The sequence below is a fragment of the Gekko japonicus genome, unplaced genomic scaffold, assembly GCF_001447785.1.
Source record: "Gekko japonicus isolate JY-2015 unplaced genomic scaffold, Gekko_japonicus_V1.1 scaffold77, whole genome shotgun sequence".
NCBI lineage: Eukaryota > Metazoa > Chordata > Lepidosauria > Squamata > Gekkonidae > Gekko > Gekko japonicus.
The window spans coordinates 2106851-2132850 of NW_015161405.1; the positions used below are offsets into that span (position 1 = coordinate 2106851).

General features: G+C 45.2%; 1 protein-coding gene across 1 annotated transcript in view; it reads left to right on the forward strand.

Annotated features, from left to right (window-relative positions):
* The window catches only part of ABCB5 (ATP binding cassette subfamily B member 5), a 55263-nt gene extending 30146 nt beyond the window's left edge, over positions 1–25117 (forward strand). The window contains exons 14-23 of the mRNA XM_015426139.1: positions 2468–2545; positions 5390–5473; positions 8240–8443; positions 15934–16034; positions 16670–16810; positions 18842–18998; positions 19985–20182; positions 23664–23870; positions 24140–24286; positions 24664–25117. Coding sequence (XP_015281625.1) covers positions 2468–2545; positions 5390–5473; positions 8240–8443; positions 15934–16034; positions 16670–16810; positions 18842–18998; positions 19985–20182; positions 23664–23870; positions 24140–24286; positions 24664–24861 — 1515 coding nt within the window. The 3' untranslated portion in view covers positions 24862–25117. The remainder of the gene's footprint in view (positions 1–2467; positions 2546–5389; positions 5474–8239; positions 8444–15933; positions 16035–16669; positions 16811–18841; positions 18999–19984; positions 20183–23663; positions 23871–24139; positions 24287–24663) is intronic.
* Positions 25118–26000: the final 883 nt, after the last annotated feature.

Here is a 26000-nt window from a genome sequence, read left to right on the forward strand (position 1 = left end):
AGGAACTCATTAGCATAATAGGCCACACCCAACAGCAGAAACACATTAGCATATTAAGCCACACCCCTGATAGCACAGCTCATTGGCATATTAGACCACACACACCCATGTTACCAGAAGTGTGGTCATCCAGTCACACCCACCTTTTGCTTCTTATTCTGTTTACTTTGTTGTCAAAACCCTGGGATTTTTTTGTAGCAGAAACTTATTTGCATGTTAGGCCACACACCCCTAATGTAGCCAATCCTAATGAGTTTCTGCTGTTAGGTGTGGCCTATTATGCTAATGAGTTCCTGCTGGGCGTGGCCAACTCAGGAGCCAGCCGGAACTCCGTTCCTGTGCGTTCCTGCCCAAAAATAGCCCTGGTTATGGCACAACTCATAATTTATTGAACTCCAAATCATGAAAACCTCTCATGACTCAAATTGCTACCTCCCTGGGTCCATGGGCCAGTGGATTGAGCCTACCCTGGCATGGCACGCATCTAAGCGGGACAAAGTTGCAGGTGGAAGAGCTGGCCAAGTGCAGTGCTCCACTCCAGGAGGCGGGCTGGGACTGCAGACTGAACAGTGGGGGGGGAGGCCACACTCTGAGGTCCTCCTGCTGAATCATCACCTGCAGGAAAGTAAAACTGAGACACAAGCAGTGATGGCAACCAGGCACAAATTCCATGCTGGGCTCAGCCAGGTCTATGGTATTCTAGCTAGGCCTACAATCCCAACTCCATGAGGAGGGAATTTGCCTCTGAACCCCCCCCTTGGGGCAGTTGCTGGTGCCATCCACATGACACTCACTCATCCTGTGTTAAAGTGTTGAGCAACTGCTAATGATCCATCAACTGTAGCAGCTGCTGCACAAGGCCCTGATCCTGCAAGGGTCTCCCAGCAAGTTGCTCCATTGAGTAAGGTGGGGCAGCTGCCAAACCACGAATAAACTCTTTTCCCTGCTGGTGATGGAGGGGGGTTCCAGGCAAAACAGTGAGTTAACAGCCCCAGGGGTAATTTCCTGCGGGAGCACACAGGAGCGGAGCTTCAGCAGTAAGGAGCCCAGGGGGCGGGCACATGCAACAAGCCCTGCCCCCTGCTCCCAGCAGCCCTCAGTCGGGCCACGAGGAGCAAGAAGCAGCCAGGTAAGTTGCAGAGCCCCCCCCCGGCCCGCCTTCAGGTACAAGCTCTCCCTCCTCTGTGAGGGCAGATCTGCGCGTTCCCCCCCGCCCACAAAGCTAGCAATCCAAAACAGTCCAGGGGCACCTTTAAGACCAGGTTTTATTCAGGTACAAGCTCTCCCTCCTCTGCAAGGATAGATCTGCATGTTCCCCCCCCCAATAGCTAGCAATCCAAAACAGTCCAGTGGAGCCTGAATGGTGGGGGTTGCCTTCTGACACACTTCCGGTGATGCCGGGGGGTGAGGTATGGAAATAAGTTATGCTAATAAGTTATGCTAATGAGCTCCTGTATCTCTTTTTCTATGAAATGACCCCTGAACAGCCCAATGTGGGGCTCAAAACATTCCTTTCCACTTCCCAGCAGTTCACCCAGGGAACTTTCCCGGGATCTTTTCACATTTCATGACAGGGACTATCATGCTGGGAGGGCATGGCTCATGCCACCTGCACAAAGGCACTGCTGAGCTTAGTGTGGGAGGTGGCATCACCAAGGTGATCCCCAGCCTTATGCAAGGGGAATGGGGAAGCACGTTTTGGTTTCCCCCCTTTGTTTACCTGTCAATCCACAGTTGCCCCTTTGGGTCAAACCTCTAAAGATGGGGTAGCTGTTAAGGTTCTGCATTGACACATATTAGCAGCACAGTATGGACTTTGTTCTCCCCCCTTGGATATTAGTGCTGAGTGGTCACCCAGTACTGCTGTGCTTTTTCCACCACCAAAGTGCCACATGGCTCCACACAGCAGGGAGCCCCATGCTATGCACCCTACCTAATGAGTTCTGGGTTCTGGGACATCCCATCCGAGGTTTTCTGGGGGGCAGCAATTGTGTGCTGGGGAGAGGGGGTTAGCCACTGCAGGGGAGGGAGGTGTTTGGTTGCACCTGTATTTGGCATCCTATCCTTCTCCAGTCCTTTTGTCCATGGCCACACCAGTTGGGGGGGACACGCATGTTATTGACTTGGATGAACACCTATGTACTACACCGTTTGGGGGGGGTTGTTGGCATACCTTTCCACCATTGATGGTGGGCATTCCCAGACTGAAACCCCTTAGGGAGCTAACTACATCCTTCAATGGCCCAATGGCCCACCAAGGAGCAGCCACTGTGAGGCTGCAATGGTGGCCAAGAGCTGTAGGACAGCTCTTGGGTGCTGTGTCAGGCTAACTGTTGGTGATACACCAGCATAATAACTAGTTGGCTCCCTTAGCACACACATACCCCGAATGCACTGTTAGCCTTAAAAGGTTATGACAATTTCCTGGTATTCAAAAATAAAATATTTTGTCTTCATACATTTTCAGGGATTCATGTTTGGGAGATCAGGGGAAGCTCTGACTATGCGGTTGCGATCACTTTCATTCAAAGCATTGCTCCAACAGGTAATGACAGAAAACACATATGTGGGGGGGGGATGACACAGTTTTGAGGCTGGGTCAGGTTAGTGGTTCATCTGCTTCAGTGTTGTATATCAGCACTGAAGCCAAAGACAGAATGATCCGCCATATCTGTCTTGCAGTATATCAAATGAAAGAAACCTGTGCAATGTTATCATATATTTTATTTTTCAAATTTATATTTCACCCTCCCCATGAAAGGGAGATCACAACACTGTTGGGCCATTCGGCTTCATAACACAATAATAAATAAAAATTAATTGTGCCCATTGCGGGGACAGGAAAGTGAAATTGTAGCAGGTGATGAAGAGAGGGCAGAACTGCTCAATTCCTACTTTTCCTGTCTTCTCTTGCAAGGGAAACGGTGCTCAATATGGCAAAAATAGAACACATAATGGGGGAAGGGAGTTGCAGCCTAGAATGAACATAGGGGTAGTACATAAACTCCTAGTTTCTTTAAATGAAACTTAAGTCCTCAGAGAAGGGGAAAAAGGAGAATCCAGGTAACTACCAACCCATCAGCTTGACATCTATTCCTGGGAAGGTTTTAGAACAAATAATCAAAGAGACAATCCTTGAGCATTTAGAAAGGACGGTTGTAATTACTAAGAGCCAGCATGGGTTTCTCAAGAACAAGTCATGTCAGAGTAAGCTTATCTCTTGTTTTGAGAAAGTTACTACCTTGCTCGATCAGGGGAATGCTGTAGACATAGTTTATCTTGATTTCATTAAGGCTTTTGATAAGGTTCCACATAATATTCTTGTTAACAAATTGGGAAAATGTGGTTTGGGTCCTATGACTGTTAGGTGGATCTGTACCTGGTTGACAGATCACACCCAAAGAGTGCTTTTGAATGGTTCCTCATCTTTTGGAGAGGAGTGACAAGTGGAGTGCCTCAAGGATCTGTCCTGGGACCTGTTTTGTTCAACATCTTTATCAATGATTTGGATGAATGGATAGAGGGACTGCTTATTAAATTTGCAGATGATACTAAATGGGAGGGATAGCAAATATGGTAGAAGACAGTCAGGATAGAGCATTATGTTGACAGGCTGGAAAACTGGGCTAAAACAAATAAAATGAATTTCAATGGGGATAAATTCTGCATTTAGGTAGGAAAAATCAAATGCATAATTATAGGTTGGGGGAGTCTTGTCTTGGCAGTAGTATGTATGAAAAGGATCTTGTGGTCATAGTAGATGTAATGTGGTTGCTAAAAAGGCAAATGCAATTTTGGGCTGTATCAGCAGAAGTATAGTGTCCAGATCATATGTAGTGATGGTACCACTTTACTCTGCTCTGGTTAGACCTCACCTAGAGTATTGTGTTCAGTTTTGGACACCACAATTTAAGAAGGATATAGTCAAGCTGGAACGTGTCCAGAGGAGAGCAACAAAGATGCTGAGGGGTCTGGAGACCAAGTCCTATGAGGAAAGGTTGAAGGTGCTGAGTATGTTTAGCCTGGAGAGGAGATGAACGAGAGGTGATATGATAACCACCTTCAAGTACTTGAAGGGCTGTCATATAGAGTATGGTGCAGAGTTGTTTTCTGTTGCCCCAGAAGGTTGGACCAGAACCAATGGGTTGAAATTAAATCAGAAGAGTTTTTGGCTAAACATTAGGAAGAACGTCCTGACAGAATGGTTCCTCAATGGAACAGGCTCCCTTGGGGTGCAGGGTGCTCTCCTTCTTTGGAGGTTTTCAAACAGAGGCTCGATGGCCATCTGATAGCAATGCAGATTCTGTGAACTTAGGCAGTTCATGAGAGGGAGGGCAGGAAGGGTTGCCTCAGTGCTTAGTTCTTGTGGCCCTTTTTTACATGCCCAGGGAAATGCTGATTGCTGCTTTGGGGTCAGGAAGCAATTTTTCTCCAGGCTGGTTTGGCCAGTGATCCTGGAGGTTTTTTGTGATCTTCTGGGCATGGAACAGTGGTCATTGCGGATGTGGAGGGGGAGGTATTTGTGAATTTCCTGCCTTGTGCAGGGGGTTGGACTAGATGACCCTGGTTGCCCCTTCCAACTCTATGATTCTATGATTCTAAATAATCAGTTAAAACCTTAAAACAGCATTTAAAAACAAACTACATCAATAACGGTGCACCTGGGCTTTTTCTGGACGCCTGCCGCCTCACCCAAAAGTCAACCTACATATTAGTTTCCAACATCTTGTGCAAGCATAAACTCAAGTCTGACTTAACACAAATGAGGATAGTAAAAACTGGGATCTTTCACTATTAAATTCTCAAGATGCTCAGAGATAAACTGAACAGAGTGGAACCCAGTTCAACGAACTGAGCATAGAAAATTAAATTGAGAGCACAGTCGTTTCCTCAATCCGTTTCTGCTTGCATCAATGAAATGAGAAGTTAAATATCTGAACTGGATGATCTTGCATTCTAGTATCTGAAGGCAGCATTTCCCAGCTTGGTCATTCACTTCTCATAATTGTGAAAGGAGTTGCTGGAAGGAGATTGAGGTCTAATACTGATCACCTCCTGGATAAATCCAGTTGCAGTATGTCTAAGGCTCACAGAGTTCTGAAGGTTAGGTTATTAGAGAGGGTTCTGTGTGGCTCACTAGTTTTGTCTTAATAATGTTGACTATATTTGTAGATAGGGTAATCTTTTCATGGTTTATAAACTATAACAAAACACTTTATTTTTCATATTAGGAAACGATAAATAACTGTTTGGGTACTTGAGTTGACTTTCGTTCTTTTTCTCAATGATTCATTAATTAGGTGCATTGTATAATAACAAACCACTGTTGAGTTATGACAAGGACCATGTACAAATACAAGGATTTTCTCAACCACTTTTTTGTTTTCAGGAAATTGGATGGTTTGATGACCATAAGAATGGTATTGGGGTTCTGTTAACCAGACTTGCTACAGACGCTTCTCAAGTTAAAGGAGTAAGTGTTCTGTTGTTGTTGTATATTTCCACAGTGAAATTTTAATTACCCTGATTCAGATAAGAGGTTATTGTAGAAAGCAACATAATCTGCTTTTGAAATTACCTGGCATTTTAAATACTGTATTGTTGGTGTCTTGAGCAATTTGAGCAATTGAGTGCAAATGTCACTCCCATCTTTAAAAAGGGTTTCAGGCCAGTCAGTCTGACGTCGATACCGGGTAAATTGGTGGAAACCATTATTAAGGAAAGAATTAGTAGGCACATAGATGAACAAAACCTATTGAGGCAGACTCAGCATGGGTTCTGTAAGGGAAGATCTTGTCTCACTAACCTGTTAATGTTCTTTGAGGGGGTGAACAAACATGTGGACAAGAGGGATCCAATAGATATTGTTTACCTTGACTTCCAGAAAGCTTTTGATAAAGTTCCTCATCAAAGGCTCCTAAGTAAGCTAAAAAATCATGGGATAGAAGGACAAGTCCTTTTATGGATCAAAAACTGGCTAATTAATAGAAAACAGAGAGTGAGTATAAATGGCTAATTTTCTCAGTGGAGGGTGGTAAGCAGTGGGGTACCGCAGGGATCAGTACTTGGTCCACTGCTTTTTAACTTGTTCATAAATTGAGATGGGAGTAAGCAGTGAAGTGGCTAAATCTGCGGATGATACAAAGTTGTTCAGGTGGTGAAAACCAGTGAGGATTGTGAGACACTCATCTGTCAAGGATGAGCGAGTGGGAGTCAACATGGCAAATGGGGTTTAATGTTGCCAAGTGCAAGGTGATGCACATTGGAGCCAACAATCCTAAATATCAATACACATTGATGGGGTCTGAACTGGCAGAGACTGAGCAAGAGAGAGATCTTGGAGTTGTAGTGGATAACTCACTGAAAATGTCGAGACAGTGTGTGACTGCAATAAAGAAGGCCAATGCTATGCTGGGGATTATTAGGAAGGGTATTGAAAACAGATCAGCCAATATCATAATGCCGCTATATAAATCAATGGTGCGACCTCATCTGGAATACTGTGTGCAATTCTGGTCACCACACCTTAAAAAGGATATTATAGCTTTGGAAAAAGTGCAGAAAAGAGCAACCCGAATGATAAAAGGGTTGGAACACTTTCCCTATGAGGAAAGGTTAAAGCGCTTAGGGCTCTTTAGCTTGGAGAAAAGACGACTGAGGGGTGACATGATCGAGGTGGATAAAAGAAAGTACTTCTTCACCCAAAGAGTGATTAACACATGGAATTCACTGCCACAGGAAGTGGTGGCGGCTACAAGCATGGACGGCTTCAAAATGGAATTAGATAATCATATGGAGCAGAGGTCCATCTGTGGCTATTAGCCACAAGGTATAGATAGGGACTCTGGGGCAAGTGATGCTCTGTCTTCTTGGTGCTTGGGGGGGTCAACAGTGGCTTCTAATATCCTGGCCCCACTGGTGGACCTCCTGATGGCACTGGTATTTCTGGCCACTGTGTGATACAGAGTGTTGGGCTGGATGGGCCTTTGGCCTGATCCAACATTGGCGTCTCTAAAAAAAAAAGTATTAATTGTATTAATAATGCAGCTTGCTGTTACTATAGTACCTATGCCTAGCTCATTCAGTATAATGCATCCAAGGTGACATTCAGCCAGTCAAAGGAAGGCTTATGGGAGGAACATCCACACTTTGAAAAAGATAGTTGTAGTTAAGTACTTTTTTTGTCATCAGTTCACAGCTGACTTATGGTGACCCCATAGGGTTTTCAAGGCAAGAGTTGTTCAGAGATGGCTTGCCATTTCCTGCTTCCACTTCATGATCCTGCTATTCCTTGGAGGTCTCCCCACACTTTAAAATCTTATAAATGCTGTTTAAACAGATAATGTGAAGGGTTAATTCATCACAGAGCCATAGAGCCTTAAGTGACAGGCTGCTCCAAGAGATCTGATTGGTTAGCATCAGTAGAGCAGAGAAAGACTTCTGAACTGGATGCTGAGGAGAATTCAATCTGAATTCAGCCCTGACTGAGGACAGTTATCACACATGGAGTTCTGGGAAGGTTGGCAGGAGGAGTGGGTAGTTAGGTGAAGATTCCCATTCAGGCCAGAAAAGGGGATAGGACTTCTAGTGAAATTCCTTACCCAGTTGGAAAAGGGAGATAGCTCTGAGGAGTGGAGTGATCCCTGGTCAGATGTGTTTAGAAACTGTATTTTGAAACCAGAAGAATCAGTAAACCTTGAGAAGAGTACTGGTGGGTTTCGTGAATGAGCCATTTTCTCCAGTGGAAATAATCCTCCAGTGGAGATCAGTTGTGATATTGAGAGAGCTCCAGGCTCTGCATTGAGGCTGGTAACCCTGTTTATTTCCTAGGCTGGAGTGTGAGGTTGCTGTATAAGATGCTGATCTCATATTGGTGCAGAGAGATTCTTGAATGCCTTTGTGAAAATCCTGGTTACAAATTCTAATGAGAAACTATAGAACTGTTATTGTATATGGCTGCTGTAAAGCTATTAATAATGGTTCAAAATGTTGGTGGCATTGCTAAGCAGCAGCAGCACAGCTGTGTTAGTCAAGAGCAAAGGGGAGAATAGATGTTTCTGCCAAGCCTCCTTTAACTGAACTTGTAGATATTAAAATAGTGACATACATAAACACCAAGTCATTGAAACGTTGAGCTTTCGTGTTTTCTTCTTAAAACTCTAGTTCTGCAATAAGTAGACTTCATTTTTTTTTCTTATGGAAGAAAAATAAGGTAACTTCAAATGCTCTTTCATTTCAGGCAACAGGAAGTCGACTGGGCTTATCGACTATGACCATCTTTACCCTCCTTGCCGCTATTATTATTGCTTTTGTACATGGCTGGCAATTAACATTGCTCATCCTGGCATGTGTTCCTTTTGTTGTGATAGCAAATGCTATTAGAGTTCGATCAATGGCCGGACATGCATTAAATGATCAAAAAGCCCTTGAAGAGGCCGGAAGAGTAAGTTCTCCAGATCAGAAATGCACATATACATGATTAGATCCATGGCAGTGACAGTGGGCAATACATGCAACACTTAACTTTCATTCGTGTCAGTCATGCTTATCCAGGAGTCTCTTGGTTGGTTAGTGAGGCTGCATGAGAATGGGAACTGTGTACATGACCACAGCAAAATCTCATTCAGAATTTTTTTGAAGACTCTAGGCCTAGTTAAGGCAGATCTGGCCTTCTACAGGATGCTACCTGTCCCAGAAAATCTAGGCTTTTCCTGCTTTGGGATAGCCTGGAAGGAACAGTAAAGAGCACAAAGCCATGATATAGCAGTGGCATCATGTGATCTTCGACGTGGTCTCTGTGCTTCACACCCATGGGATCTAGTGCGCACCCGCTGGATCGATCGGCATTGTAGCAGGCTCTTTAACGGAATTTCGCACCCAGACCTCGGTCATGCGCAGGAACCCCACTGCGCATGCCCAGAGGGGAGGGCGCAGACATCCCGCCAGTTCCTTTCTTACCGCCACGTTGGAAAGACCTTTTCTCCGTCAGTCTGATCGGTTCACTATTTTTGGCTATTTGCCTCATGGCTCTTTGGATTTTTCCTCACTTTTCTACCTTTTTTGTGTTACTTCTTTGTTACCTACAAAAAAATTTTTTAAAAAAAAGACTTTATTTTTCCTGAGGGGAGAAAGTTCCATTTACCTCAGCTTGGCCTTCGGGCTCTACCCTCCCCTTCCTTCTCCACTACTTTCTTATTCTATGGAGAAAAAATGGGGCTTTTTAAACCAGTGTCAACGTTGCGGTAGTAAACTCACACCGCCTGACCGCCACACCCTCTGTATTTTGTGTTTGGGAGAGTCTCACAGACCTGACTTTTGCCAGCACTGTGCAAGATTTTCAACCCGAACCCGAACAAACCGAGCTGTGCGCCTCAAAGTGGCGCTCCTTCAATCAGCTCTAAATCCTTCCACAACGATGGACTCCGAGAGACCTTCGACCTCGACGGCTCTGGTCTCGAGGCCTGCGTCTGACATCGTTCAACTGACGCCGAAGCCTCCGGCATCAAAGGCACAATCCTCCGCCTAAACACCAGTGAAGAAGAGACCCAAGACAAGTAAGGAGACGTCCGCAAAAAAGGGTTCCTCTAAGCCCCTCAAAGCGGCGAAGAAGGTGAAAGTAGCGGCGTCCACACTGGGTGATGCCCCTATAGTGCCCCCCACTCCATCGATATCGGAGATGCATGCCCCTCCACCGATATCTACAATTCAGATTTTGGACTCTCCTGTTCAACAACTGGACTGTCCCTACTCCGATATCAAGAATGTGGAGCTCTTCACTTCACACCAATCCAAATGCGAATTATATAACCCACTAAGTATCTGGTCCCCGATACTGGACAAAATTGATGTTGATAAGTTCGACTGGGAGACTATATCACAAGCTAAATACCAAATCTTGCAATTCATTTAAAATAAGAACCATCTGAAATAACCATCGTCGTAGATTGCACAAATCTAGTAAATTTCTGAATATTTTAAATTGAACCTTTTATAAACTTAAAACGAAACGTACAATACTTAATCCATTGTAACCCAATATACTAAAATTAACCATATAGAACCTGTTTAAAATGTACTTACCTTGTTGTTTCTGTAACTGATTTGATTCTTATTCAAAAATTTGTCTGTTCTCTGTTACCTTGATAAAATCAATAAAATTGTTTTGTTAAAAAAAAAGAATGTGGAGCTCTTAAGTCACCCCACGGGTGCAGAGCTTTCCCTCTCTCCTTCTCCATCGTCAACATCGACAGTTTCGGAAGCTCCCAACATCGATACAGGTTGGAATCGACACATTCCTTCTAGCACGCAGTGTCAACCTTCACGTCTGCATGCCGATACTATTGATGAGCGAGTTTTTAGAGACCGTTCACAAAGACGGCACATTTCTTTGTCTCCGAGACGTGATTGGTCCAGAAGTCGATCCCCCAGAGTCTTTATCCCCCCCACACCACCGATGTTGTGGGATCAACGCCAGCTGAGATACCTCTACGACAATTGTACACCATCCATACCCTGGCTGACTCCTGTGGGCTATTCCGACTTGGATCGCTATTCGACCTATTCTGGTCACAGATCAAGGTCACCCTATAAATCAAGACCTTCAGCATCGCTGTCTCGACCTCCGGCTGAAGATCCTTCCCACCATCAAACAGAACCTCTGGGTCCTTCCACCCCCCAAGTCATTCCACCAAAGGTTTTAACTAGTCAACCTGAGATTACTCCAGTACAAATACCCAAACAGGGCTGCTCTGACTCTGGAGATGACGAATTTGACTCAGAGGCTTCGGAGATCCAAACCTCCCCTGACCACAAGTCTCCTAACCAAGCTGTCGTGGAGGACCTCCCTATATCACCATCCGACAATCTCACTTCTTATGCAGACCTTGTCAAACGGATGGCCCATTCTCTAGGCCTCTCTGTCATACAACAACAGCCACAGGTTACTGATCCTGTTTTTGATATTGTGCAACTGGATACCTCCACTACTATTGCACTCCCCATGTCTGCAGTCCTCTTGCAAGCTATCAAGTCTCCATGGGAAAAGCCGTCTTCAGCCCCGGTGTCAACGAGACGTCTGGACCACATGTACAAAGTCCAGAAGACAGGTGCCGAATTTCTATTTTCCCACCCTCAACCAAATTAGGTAGTCGTAACATCCTCGTCCAAGTCAAAGCGAACACACTCGGCACCCTCTGACAAGGAAAGTAGGAAATTAGACACATTCAGGAGATGCTTCTACTCCATGGGTGTGTTAGGGGTCAAAACCACTAACTACCTAGCCTGCATGAGCAGATATCAATATACTTTGCGGGAAAGGTTCTCCGACCTCCTGACCCACATCCCCGAAGACAAGCTTCAGGTGACCAGGATTATTCAAAAGGAAGGCATGGTCCTTGCAAAGCAGCAGATCAACACTTCCAAACATGCCTTAGATGCTTCCTCCAGAACAATGGCCTCAGCGATTGCTCTGAGGAGACACTCCTGGCTCCGCAATACCAATCTTCTGCAAGATACTAGGTCCTATGTCGAAGACCTTTCTTTTGATGGCCTCGGTCTCTTTAACAGCACGACCGATACCATGCTCCAGGATATAGATAAGAGCATAAAGGCCTCTTGTGTTCTAGGAGTGTCATCCTCCACAAGGCAACAATTTCGCCCTCACACCTGGACTAGGCCCTGGCAAAGGCGCACCCCGAATCGTTAGTCTCCAGACAGGCAATGGAGACCACGTACGGCTTCCGGTGGTCAAAAGACCCGCCTTTCAAAAGCTTAAGTTTGGAACAAGACAATAGCCCTCACGCACCAAACAACCAAGGTCCTCCAAGCAGGGCTTTTGACTTCCCTCCTACCGAGTCAGTTCAAACCCCTCTGTCACCCTTCCTTTATGCCTGGCGTCACATCACCTTGGACCAATGGGTACTGTCCATCATAACCCAAGGCTACCGTATTAAATTCGACCAGAACCCCAACACTCCAGTCGTCGTCACCACACACCCTTCCCCACCTCTCCTAGACAAGGTGTCCATCCTCCTGCACAAGGGAGCCATCGATCAGGTACCACCCCACCTCCATGGGACAGGATTTTATTCCCAATACTTCACAGTCCCAAAGCGGGATGGAGGTGTTCAACCCATATTAGATCTATGGGAACTGAACTGTTATGTCACCTACCACCGCTTCCGCATGGTGTCCTTGCAGCAGATTATGCCACTTCGACTTCCAAGACGTGTACTTCCACCTCACCATCCACCCCTCCCACCACCAATAACTACGCTTCGCAATTGGTCAACAGCACTACCAATATGCAGCCCTACCATTCGGCCTTTTGAGCACCCCAAGAGTCTTCACAAAGACTTTGATTGTGGTGGCGGCCTTCCTCCGTCTCAAGGGTATTTCCATCTACCCGTACATCGAAGATTGGGTCCTAGTAGCATCATCCAAGGACACTCTAGTCTCAAACATCAATGAGACAATGGTACTCTTGGAAGATCTGGGTTTGCAAATCAATCTCCAGAAGTCTCAACTTCAACCGGCCCAGCAGATACAATACATCGGTGCCCTACTGGATTCCAAGACATGCATGGCTTACCTACCCCAAGACAGAGCGGCAGACATCATCCACCTAGCCACCGTTGTTCGTACCCAACCCTTGGTCACGGCCTTCCAGATACAGAGGCTACTCGGCCTTATGGCCGCGACTACATCAGTCCTGGTTTTTGCAAAACTAAAAATGCACCACCTACAACTGTGGTTCATCCGCAACTTCGATACCACGAAGAACGCACATACCACCATCCTAACCCCTCCTCCCAACATACGAGAGTCCTTACTTTGGTGGACTGTCCCTTCCAATCTTTTCCAAGGGGCACCCTTCCATCCGCCTTCACCCCAAATCACCCTAACGACAGATGCTTCCCTGATGGGATGGGGTGCACACACGATGGGCCTTTCTGTTGGAGGGAAATGGGACACACAGAAGAGGAAGCGACACATAAACATCCTGGAACTGCTAGCAATACAGCATGCTGTCACCAGCTTCCTACCTGTTATCAGGGGGAAATGTGTCACAGTCTTCACAGACAACACCACGGTGCTCTCTTATGTCAACAAGTAGGGAGGCACTGTTTCCCTATGCCTCTGCAACCTTGCCATCCAGTTGTGGGACCTTTGCATCACCAACAACATTTTCCTCATAGCCACTCACATCCCTGGACACATGAACGTGCAGGCAGACCATCTGAGTCGAGCAGGACTCAGCCTTCACGAGTGGGAGATGAACCCAACATACCTCCTCCCACTCTTCCGCAGGTGGGGATTTCCCCCAGTCGATGTTTTTGCCACCAGAACCAACAAAAAGTGTCCTCTGTTCTGCAGTCGAGGAGGCAGGGACCCACAATCTCTGGGAGACAGTCTCCTTTACCCTTGGTCCACGGGACTTCTTTACCTGTTCCCTCCCTTATCTCTGCTTCTGAGAGTGGTCCGCAAAATAGTCAGGGATGGCGTGGACTGTATATTGATAACCCCATGGTGACCGAGGCAACCATGGTTTTCGACAGTCCTCGAATTATCAACAGGAATATACCATTAATTCCCTCCAGCTCAGGACCTCCTCTTCCTGTCACACTCCCCTCTCCTACATCATGACATACCGCAATTGAAATTGACAGTGTGGAGAATAACATCAACGGTTTTTCCACCCGCGTAGCAAACCTTCTACGCAGAAGTCCTACAATTGTAAATGGTGAAGGTTCTGTTCTTCCCTAGGTGATGAAAAAAGGTTTATTGCATATATACCCTCCTATTAAAACTCCTGTTGTTCCCTGGGACCTTCCTCTAGTTCTCCACCAGCTCACGAGGAAGCCCTTTGAGCCGCTCGCAACCTGCGACCTCAAACTTCTAGCGTGGAAAACGGCCTTTTTAGCTGCTGTCACCTCAGCTAGACGAGTGGGCAAAATAATGGCTTTCCGGCATGATACACCTTACCTGTCATTTTTGCCAGATGGAGTCCGCCTCATACCAGACATCGCCTTCCTGCCGAAGGTGGTGTCAGAGTTCCACCTGCAGGCGGAGGTCTTCCTCCCTGATTTTTTCCCAAATCCAACATCCGCGGAGGACAAACCCTTACACACTTTGGATGTGAAGCGGGCTCTCCTGTTCTACCTCAATAGAACACACTCAACTAGACGAGATTCACAACTGTTTGTCTCTTACGCATCAGCACGGCTGGGGACTCGCATCACAGCTCAGCGCCTGTCAAAGTGGATTGTGGGTCTCATCCGTCTCTGTTACCTGATCACCAAACAGCCATTGCCTGGCCCTATCAGGGTTCATTCTACCAGAGCTGTTGTGACTTCCACTGTCTTCCTCCAGAGAGTGCCCCTGACAGACATTTGTAAAGCCGCTACCTGGGCTACGCCTAACACCCTCATTAGGCACTACGGCCTAGACATCCATAAGAACGCGAATACCAACATGGGATGTCACATTCTGTCTTCGGCTACGCAGTAAAGGACCTGCCAGCACCCTCCTCCAGGTAGGCCACTGCTCGCTAATCTCCCATGGGTGTGAAGCACAGAGATCACATCAAAGATAAACAGGTTGCTTACCTGTAACTGGTGATCTTCGAGTGGTCATCTGTGCATTCACACCATCTGCCCTCCTTCCCCGCTGCTGTCAGCGTCTACATTTTCAATAGGGGTTGTGATTTGCGGCGGTCTGAAGGAACTGGTGGGATGTCCACGCCCTCCCCTCTGGGCATGTGCAGTGGGGTTCCTGAGCATGACCGAGGTCTGGGCGCGAAAATCCATTAAAGAGCTTGCTACAATGCTGATCGATCCAGCGCATGCTCACTAGATCCCATGGGTGTGAATGCACAGATGACCGCTCAAAAATCACCAGTAAGCAACCTGTTTTTCATCATTCTCTTGCTCACCTTGCCATAAAGAGATTCTTCGGGAAGCATGGAGAGTGCACATGCAAATGAGAAAAGGGCTGAATGAAGCTGCCCATTTCATCTTGTTTTCCTATGGCCATCTCTTGTCTTTCACCCTTTGCTTCCTGAAAAAGCTTATTTTCCGACAAGCAGGATGGGGATGAGGGAACTGTTGCTGAGCAACAGTCTTGCATTTTATCTTACTGCTTCTGGACAGTGGGAAAGCATGTCAGGGATTCACAGTAACCAAGCAGAAAGTCTATCTTTTAGTACTTTTTTCCCCAGAACTTGCACTTCTAAAAACACAGGTAGAAGAAATAGTATTTTTAATGCCTTTTCTTTATGTGTGCAACTTTCCCTCTCCCCAATAATTTAGTGGTGATATTTTGGGATGCACGCTTGCCCTGTGGTCCAAAGCTTCCATGAAAGTTAGAGGTCTTCATGATGCTGTTCTTCTCCCAGCTTTCAGCAGTATGGTGCCCATTGCTTTACATTTTATTAAGACAAGTATTGCAGTCTCCCTGTAAGAGCAGACCCAGCTGAGACTGCTGCTTCAGAGTTACAGCTGGGTGTCTCCACAAACATGTGAGTTTGGCATTGTGTCCATGCTTGGATTCTAGTGAATCATATGCTGTTGTGCTTAATGCAGCATCTTGAAGAAGTAAACTGTTAAATTTCTCATTGAAGGCACCCTGCCTGCTGTCTTAGGAACACTTTACTGGGGTCTAAGACCCCCCTCCCTGCATAGCATGTGACTTACTTCTGATTAGGCCTACTTAGACTTGCACCTTCTGTTTAGCACAGCTTTTAATGTAGATTAATCAGTTGCTGTATTGTTTTTCTCTTTTTAAGCTACTTCCTTGTACTGCTGAAGTTTTTAAACTGGCTATGTTTATTGCTGTAAGCTACACTGGGTTTGCTGTGTCTGAAGAAAGGTGGTATTGTAATAAATAGCCAAAAAAGGGGTTTTAAACAAAAATTTTCCTTGTTTCTCAAATCAGATTTCAACAGAAGCTGTAGAAAACATACGAACAGTGGTTGCATTAACAAGAGAAGATCGATTTTTCGAGCAATATAAAACAAGCTTAGAAAGTCCATACAGGTAATTCATGCAAGACATTGACTTCTTTGTACGTTGCGATGGGAAGGGAAGGATGCTGCTTCATGTACAGCTATAGTAAAGGACAGTATTACTGAGTAAGGTAAGAACTAAGATTCAAGACTTAATGTTGTAGAATACAGTGCAGTTCTCAGTCTTACTTACCCTAATCACATTTAAATTAAAGCATGTATGCTCAGTGTGCAGTGAAGCAGCAATATGCACCCCCACTTCTGAACTCATCTTGCTTTTGTCCCCATACTCTTTTCACCATATGCCATGTTGCATTTACATGAAGAGTCCAATGCCAGTGGGTCCGAAAAACATCTGGAGATTAGCTACAATTCCAGGAGATCTCCAGACCCCACCTAGAAGGTGGCAACCCACCTTTCCCCAAAAAGTTTTGCTAATCAGAGCTGATCTTCCTGCCCCCCCCATTGTTACTCATTTAAAGTTAGTGTTTTTAATGCAGATGAGATGACAGATCTAAAACAGTGGCAATTCCCATAGCATGTATGTTAGGTACTGCTAAAAATATAGGTGATCTGAGAAGCTGAAGTTATTTACTGCTCCTTTTGTTTCATGACAAAATATGTTTTTCTAAATTGTTCTTTTTTATTGACTGCATCTTCTGCCAGGGACTCATTGAAAAAAGCTCCACTTAATGGTTTTACATATGGAATATCCCAGTGTGCCAACTTTTTTATAAATGCTGCTATCTTCAGATTTGGAGCATGGCTTATTGCACATTGTCTCATAAACGCTGAACAATTCTTTATGTGAGTATATTTTCTGTTTTTAAGATCTATATTAATGGATCAGAGTTACTTAATGAGGCAAGGCAGACACAAAAAGAAATACTTGGTACATTGGTATCTGCTGTTTACTGACTAATAGAGGCCCTGGTCACACGGAGATTTTGCCATGCGAAAGGCACGAATGTTGGGTGGATTTTTGGGGCACAATCACACTGCAAAATCTGGGAAGCGTAACGCACCCGTGGCCAACCCGTGGCATCCCGCCGAAGATGCAGAGTTTAAAAGTACCAAGGAAAGTGCACTAGTATCCAGAAAATGTGCGGCACATGTGGGCATCTGATCACAGGAGCACTAGTATCCCGTGGCATCCGGCGCCTGTCCACGTTCCATCACAAACTAGATGTTTTTCATAAGTGCATGTGCACAAACACCAAACTGAAAGCAGTGTTGCTCTGCGGAACTGCACATGCGCACAAACGTGAAACGCTTGTGTGATCTCGCCGCTTCTTTGCCACACTGCAGCATCGCCATGTGATCGCCAGCTAACAGCCTAAGCACGGAGACTCGGGGGACCGTGTGATCGGACTAACGCGCTTTATTTTGCTCCAAGGTGAACAGCCACACCTCCCCCCCGCGTTATCTGGCCCGTGTGACCAAGGCCAGAGAAACCTTTTTTTTTCATTATGTGCTGCTAATTAGGGATGGGCATGAACCACATTTTTGCGATTCGGTTCATGGTTCAGCTGAACCATGAACCTATATGAACTGGGAGGTTGGTTCGCAAACTGAACCAGTTCGTATGGGTTCATGACCCCTGCTTTCTGCTCCCCATTGCTTTTTGTGGCAAGCAGAAAACAAGGGTTTAAATGGCTTCCCATGGCTCAGCTGTTTTTTTGTGAAGTGCAGAAAGCTCTCTGCTTTCTGCTCCCCACAAACCACCACAAACGGCATCAATATTCTTGGGAGTTCATGGCAGTTCTTCAGTTTGCAGACCACAAATAGGTAAAAATTTGTGACGAACTTTAGCTCATCAGCCAGTTTGTGCCCATCTCTACTGCTAATTCAGTTGTTATTTTATGAGAATTCTATCCAATTATAGCCTTTTTTATTACAACAAAATTTGTGTTCTCTCTTTTTTTCATACCTCTCATATGGCAAAAGGTAAGATATATGTGCTAAGGTAGTGCTCCCATTCTAATTCACAAATTTGCTCACAGAAAACTACAGCACTACCTTATGCATGTCTATGCAAAAGTTCCATTGTATTGACTGGGCTTTACTCCCAAATAAGTATCCAAAGGGTTGCAACCTATACTGTTAATTTTATAGTGTCATATAGTACAATTTTAAATGCTAAATCATAAGTGATACACTTAATGATACAGAAGTTAAAATAAGTTTAAGTTTTCTAAGAAAGTAGGTATTGCATATATTCTAGGGCATACTAGCCTTCAAAGGTATTGGAGAACATACAGCTCCCATTCAGTGTGTCTTTTGTAGATGTAGATCCCTTGTTTTCCCCAGCATAGCAGCTTTTGGTGTTCAGTGAAGACATCTCATTTCTTTCTCACCAGCTAAAAATCTGGCTGATACAGCCCTCCATCTCTAATTTACACTGTATAAAATCCAGATGGGTAGCCATGTTGGTCTCAATTAGCAGAACAAAGTTTGAGTCCAGTGGCACCTTTAAGAGAAACAAAGCTTTATTATGGGTATAAGCATTTGTGTGCATGGTCACTTCTTCAGATACATTGAAATTGAAGTCACCAGCCATCACATATAGGTAAGAGGGTGCGGAGGGGAGGATGTTGCCAGGAAGGGCTCATTAGAGTTAAGATGCATAAGTAACTGAGCGATAAATATAGCTAAGATTGGATTAAGGCCATTGGTAAAACCTGTGAATAGCAGCAAATTAGCATACAGCATAATAAAAGAGTTTACAATGAGATGTGAGAAATGAATGATAGCATGTGTAGTGAGATCTGCAGGTTATGTTGCTGTGTCCTTTGTTTTCTAGTACAGCTCCTTAAAATCTGTGTTTTGTGATTCTAGAGTCTTTGCTTCTGTGTTTTTTGCTGCTATGCATGTTGGGCGGTCTAATTCTCTGGCACCAGATTTTGGTAAATCAAAAGTTTCTGCTCAAAGAATTTTTCAGCTTTTGGATCGGAAACCTCTAATTGATAGCTACAGTGAAGAAGGTGAAAAACTGGTGAGGCTTTCCTTATCATACTACAGAAAACTTTAAATTTTATTATATTTAAATAGCCTTTTATGTTTTTCTTTGCAAATAAATAAACAGTAGCAATTTTTAAATTGTGATTTGATGGAATTCTTGACTTTTTTCCACTAGAGAAACTGCTATGGGACATTTTTTGTTTGCCAGTTATTTAGCCAATCAAGAAAGGAAGTAATATGTATCCTCTTAGAGCCTAACTACATATGATGATTTCCTTGTGTCCTTTATGGGTGGATGATCAAACATCTATTGTGACTTTTGTTTGAAGAACTTAATTCATGTGCAGGCCCCACTGTGATCAGAACCGCAGCATATCAGGAGGGATCTTGAGTTTGTGCCAGTTTCCTGACCTGAAATGGACCTGGAGAGCCACTTTTTGCCCATTAGTCCGGAGGCATTTATCTCTGTCATCTAGAGATCAATTGTAATCCCATGAGACCTCAAGACACCACCTGGATGTTGGTAACTCGACCATGTGTGCTCATGGTTACCCTAATGGAGCAAACAGCAAATCCCTGGAGCGATTTCAGTTCAGGTCAGGAAAATGGCACAGGGAGAGACTACAGTCCTCTTGATCTAATTCAAATCATCTTGAACATGTTGGGTATTAAGTTCCCAGAGCAGAACTCACAGCACATCACATTTGAGGGAAACAATGTGTAATTAGGTCCTCATGCACCAAACATGATAACTTATAATTTCATCATTCCTGTTACCTTCAGCAAACCCAAAACCTTCCATAGAACATAATTTTGTGCTCATTTTGTAAGAATTGGAGGGAGGGGGAAAATGTGCTTCTTGCCGAATCATTATCAAATATTTTCTAATTTGTTTGTTTGCTTGGCTGGATGGATAATTTATATGCCATCTCTCACAAGAAAAAATGATTAAAATCTTAAAAACAACATAAATTATCATATTAAACACAAGCTTTATTTTTAAAACTTCTTTTTATTTAGGAGAAGTTTGAAGGCAACATTGAATTTAGGGACATCCATTTTGTATATCCGACCAGAAGAGAAGTTCAAGTTTTGCAAGGGCTCAATATAAAGGTTAATAAAGGGCAGACTCTGGCACTGGTGGGGAGCAGTGGCTGTGGAAAAAGCACCTCCATTCAACTTCTGGAGAGATTTTATGACCCAGTATCAGGACATGTGGTAAGTCAACATCTACTCTTGGACCTTAGTTGGAAGTCAACATTGAATCAGAAACATTTCTTCACCAAGTTAAACATCCACCAAGTGTTACAATGGTTCTTTTAAAATAAAAAAAGATCTTTTAATCCTATAGTCTACCCAAAAAAAAAAGAGCTGACCCACATAGTTCCTCAGCCCATTGACTTCAATGGGTTTAGATGGGTGTAACTCTGCTTAAGATTGTGTTGCATGCAAACTCAGAAGGGTATGCACTAAAGCCTACTGCTCTGTCCCTGCACACCTGGGTTCTATTTTTCTGTCTTGCTCTGAGCATTTTGACTTAGATATTTTATGTTCCTCACTATCAATAATTGGGGGGGGGGACATGTTATGTAAAGTTTTAATATAACACTCTTCTCCATTAGCATAATCAAGTTCCCAGTTCTTAGGGCTTTCTTTCACCCTATATAGGCTCTGCAACAAAGTATTTTCCCACATACAACAAAAATGCCCTTGTAAATGTGCTTGCTATAATCACATACTGCTGTGCAGTTTCAGAAACTCTGAGTCCATGCTCAAATATTTTTCCCCACGCAGATCTTCTCTTCTTTTGGAGGGAGTGGTAAAACCTACTCTTGCAGTGATTTTGTGCACACTAGAACATAAAGAGGAGAAGTGGGATTTGCAAAATGCACAGCATACACTGGAATTTACCTGAAATTATTACAGCTGGGGGGGGTTTCTTGTAAATCAATGCTTTGGACCGTTTAACACTCATTTTCCTTAATACTCAATGTGCTGCAGATTTTATACTTCTTACTGCTCCCTGTGTTCCACTGTGGGTGCAGTCACACGGCAACCTTACCGCGGCTTCAGTCTGCGGCTATTTCATCCTGTCCTTTTTACGGGTTGAGATGAGTAGACATCCCTCCTTACACTGTCCTCACTGTGCAACGAGTCCCGGTATTCCCCAGCTGATCATCTAGATTTGCACCGCAGCACCCACAGCAGTGCAGTGATAGAAGCCTTTAAAAAAATTCAAGCACATAGCCATAGATGGATGGTCCTTGATGCAGAATGAAGACAAAGGGCCTCTGTTTGGAGTACAAGCATACCCTTCTGCACAACAATACATCTGGCAACAACAGGACCACATGCACATAGGCACTTGATCAAATCACCACTCCCGCTTGGCTGACCTTTACTTTCTCCATCATCCCCAGAACATCAGAGAATCACTCCACGCATAACGAGGTTCCCCAGACCACATTCACACAGCCTGATCTGCCACAGTATGGATACTCGGGAGATAGCTTGGATCACTCTTACGCTGGGCATCAGGACAGTCATCTTGTTGCTGCAAGAGGACGAGGGTGAATAGTCTGGATCAGAAGAAAAAGGGCCATGCTTTGTCGCCACTACCTGGCTCATTGCAGAGTGAGAATCCGTGACTACATGGCCAGAAGAGGTCTGGCAAGGTCCCTGTTCATCAGTCTTGCAAGAACCGGGGGCTCACGCAGGTGGTGGGTCTACCCTCGGTCCCCACAATGGTGGCAATCCTTTGTGCTTAAAATCTGGGACAATGAGCAGTGGCTCCTGAATTTCAGGATGACCAGGGTCATGTTCCACTGGTTAGTGGAGTCTCTGAGGGGAAGGATCCAGCACCAGGGCATGAACATGAGGTCGCCAATAGAAATCTCCTCTTTGATCTAATGAGTGCCAGGTGAGATGTGGGAGATAGCTTGGAAAGAATTGCTCCTTGGGCAACATCTGTAGAGAACAGAGAGAACAGTTTTTGGTTGTCAGTGGACACTGATTAGGAGTAGAGGAAGGCATTGGATTGGTTGGCGGAATGGCTCCAAGTTGTCATTCCCTGTCCCAAGGTCACTGTGCTGAGTAACCATATAGAGAAATGGTGGGGTATGTAGTCCACCAGAGCCCACCCAACAACACCCAAGTAATTTTGATTTTGGGACAGTAAAATCACACTCACCATCAGGGACCCTCCTCTGAATGTCAACATTTGGTGGTCCCGCTTCCTGGGTTGATTTTGTGGTTCTTTTTTTGCATTAAAGGGAAACAGAAAGGTTTTTGTGTTAGTGGAGGTGGTGTTTCAAAGGGACAGCCATGACCCTCTGAATGGGACACTTGAAAGAGCAACATAGCTGTACATGGAGACACGACCAAACCAAAGCTGCCCACAGAGTCCTCACTGCAGGACAGGGGGTCTGGGTTATGCCTATGACAGGCCAGTCACCTTGGCGTGGTGGGGTTCCAATTGATGTCTCATCAGTGTCTGGCAAGACTGCCACCTTCTCTTCCTGGCTCAACTTCACATCAGAACCTGGAAGGAGAAAGGAGAAGTTTGAACAGCAGACTCTGCAATTTCCAACATACAACCAGGTATTCGAGCATCTTCACACAGGATGGAGAGTGGGTGGGTCTAACAATATCAGGATAGAGGCACCATACTGACTGTGCTGGACATGTCTTCCCAGTTCACCTCAACCCCATCCTCTTCCAAGTCTCCCCGCCAGCACATAATACCCTTTTTGGATTCACAGTCAGGGCCGACCTTAAACACAATGTTTGCATCTTGATTCCAAGGGGTGTTCTTCAAATCAAGTCACAATGGGAGTCTTTGAAAAGATGCCCATCTGGAGCCCATAACTGCATGCACTTGAAGGGACATTCTTCACCAAGTTAAACATCCACCAAGTGTTACAATGGTTCTTTTAAAATAAAAAAAGATCTTTTAATCCTATAGTCTACCCAAAAAAAAAGAGCTGACCCACATAGTTCATCTCAGAAAATGGCTTCCCAGATAAACAAGTGATTTATCTGTGGCATCCAAAATATCTAGTGCCGTTCACCATATTGATCACTGCCATCATGTTCACTGCCTCTCTAGACCAATGTAGAAAGACCGAGATTCTCAGTATGGTGACAGTGATCTACACAAATAAGTGCCAAACTAAACAATGTGTTTGGCCACGAGTCGGATGGAGGTTCTGCCCCAAGTTGCTTTCCCCACAGCCACATGTCAGCGGCAAGGAACTTACTTCACACTCCACTGCAGGTGGAGGGGTTCCAGCTCTTCCCTGCTCTGTTTTCCCAAGCCAAAATGTCTCATTTCAGCTTGGGAAAATGACACAGGAAGGAAGGAAGGAGGCCCTCCTCCCTAGCACTGCAGTCCTTATTTGAATACATTCCCCACTGCTGTTGTGTGGCCAAACGTATTGTCTGGTTTAGCTCTAAAAAGTTCAGTATACTACAGTCAGGGGAAAGATTTTTTTTCAGGATACCCTGTGATGTCTTATTGTGTGTGTGTGTGTGTGTGTGTACCTGTATGCCCTAGATCTCAACAATATCTCAAATGCAGTTTCAAGGCCTATAATCTGAGCATCATCCTGGGCTGGGAGTCTCTTCCCATCACACTTTTAATTTTGCAGTGAAGCATTTTTATACTATTTCTATTAGTTTTCACCCTTTCAATTTCTAGTTTATAGATGGAGTGGACACAAAATCTCTGCAAATACAGTGGTTAAGATCCCAGCTAGGCCTTGTGCAACAGGAGCCTATTCTGTTTGACTGCAGCATTGCGGAAAACATCCAATATGGAGACAACAGCAGAGTCGTCAACCAGGAGGAAATTGAAAAAGCAGCCAAAGCTGCTAATATACATGACTTTATACAGAATCTCCCAGAGGTAAATGAAAACGTGCTTTCATTATCCAGCTCCTCCTGTCTGCAAAAGGACACCTATCCCCATCCCTCCTCCTTTTCTCATAGTATGGCAAGAAGATTATCTATTATACAAATTTTCTAGTAAAGCTAAATATGAAATGTATGTTGTTTCTCTCTCTATTTCTGTATTGCAAATATTTTGTGCCACTGCTCTGAATACTGCCTTATGGCACTGGCATTCTTTCACAGAGAAAGCTCACAAGGCCTGTGATCTGTGTTTTCAAACTGCAGAAATATAATACACGAGTAGGTGATAAAGGAGCACAGCTTTCTGGAGGCCAGAAGCAAAGAATAGCCATCGCTCGTGCTCTTGTCCGTAAACCAGCAGTTCTACTCCTGGATGAAGCCACATCTGCCCTTGACACTGAAAGTGAAAAGGTTAATAAATCGTTTTCTTTTACTTTCCTACAAAGTAAACTTTTCCTTTACTAGAAAGTGAGAGTCCAGTGGCACCTTTAAGACCAACAAAGTTTTATTCAAGGTATGAGCTTTCATGTGCACACACACTTTCTCAGATACAATGAAGAAGTGTGCATGCAGGTGAAAGCTCATACCTTGAACAAAACTTCGTTGGTCTTAAAGGTGCCCCTGGACGCTCCCTTTCTTCTATTGCTCCAGACCAACACAACTGCCCATCTGGACCTTTGCTTTACTGTTCACAATACAAATGAGAAGTAGTAGATTAGCTTAAAAATGTATGTTATGGTTCTGTGCTATCATTGTGAAGATGTTTTATATTTTGCTGTTGCCTGCAGATTGTCCAGAAGGCTTTGGATGATGCCCGAAAGGGCCGAACATGTATCGTTATTGCTCACCGGTTGTCCACTATCCAGAATGCTGACATCATAGCAGTCATCCAAAATGGCAAAGTGATAGAACAAGGAACTCACTCTCAACTACTATCAATGGGAGGATTCTATCATACACTGGTCAATGCACAAGTGCCCCATTAGCCTGGATTCTAAAGTTTGTCCTATTCTAGCCATAGAATCTCTGGATAAGAAACAGCCCAGGATTCAAAGAAGTAATATGCCTGTTTCTGTGCACCCAAGGTAGCTCTGAGCTTGTGTTTTGCCTTATGACATGAGGAACCTTTGGAACCATGGATGGGAGCAGAATTCTGCCATACAGAGAACAAATGTCAATAATTCCACCAGGCATGCTTCTCCAAGTTAGCCTATGGGTGCACTTAAAGTTCTTCAAATTGTTGCCCTGATTATCACTAGCTATGCCATGTTTGTGAAATTGTCATCAAGGAGTGCTGATGCAAAATGCAGACGTGTTGGCTACGTTCATGAGAAGAAAATTAGATTTATTTATATACTTGGGATAAGGCCCATTGTGATAATAAATACAACGGTATCTAGCCAGGCCGCCCGGCCACAGCTCCCCTCATCTCCTCCCGCACACCCCATCTGAGACCCTGGTGGGCCAGGGTGCCAGGCCTCGTAACCCCCCCCCCGTTCAAGGTCCTGGTGGGCTACGTCAGTAGGGCTTGTCCATTCCCCCCCCGTTCGAGGTAGTGGGGGGTCAGGGCACTAGGCCTCATTCTCCCCCCTCCCCGCTCAAGGCCCCTGCGGGTGAGGCCATCCAGTCTCATCTCTCTCCCCCCCCTTCGAGGCCTCGGTGGCCCAGGATGCCCAGCCTCATCCCTTTTCTCGCTGCGGCTCTCCCTGCCCCCAGCGGCAGACTCACTGGCATTTCTCCTTCCCTCCCACCCATTTGAGGCACCATCGGGCCAAGGCGCCCAGCCTCATCCCTTCTCTCGCTGCAGCTCTCCCTGCCCCCAGTGGCATTGGCTTTGCCAGACTCATGGAGCTCGTTGTTTCTCTCCCCCCCCCATTCGAGGCTCTGGTGGGCTTCGCCCCCTCCCTCGCCGTGTCTCTCCCCACTCCCAGCAACAGCGGCAGAGTCACCAGCCTCATCCCTTCCCCCTCAAGAGCCTGGCGGGCCAGGCCGTCCGGCCTTGTCCCTTCCCTCGCAGCAGCTCTCCCCACCCCCAGCAACAGAGTCACCAGAGTTTCTGTCCTCTCAGCTGGGGGGGCGGGGAAAGACAGGGTGGTGGCAGTGAGCGTGCCGCTGGGCGAGAGTT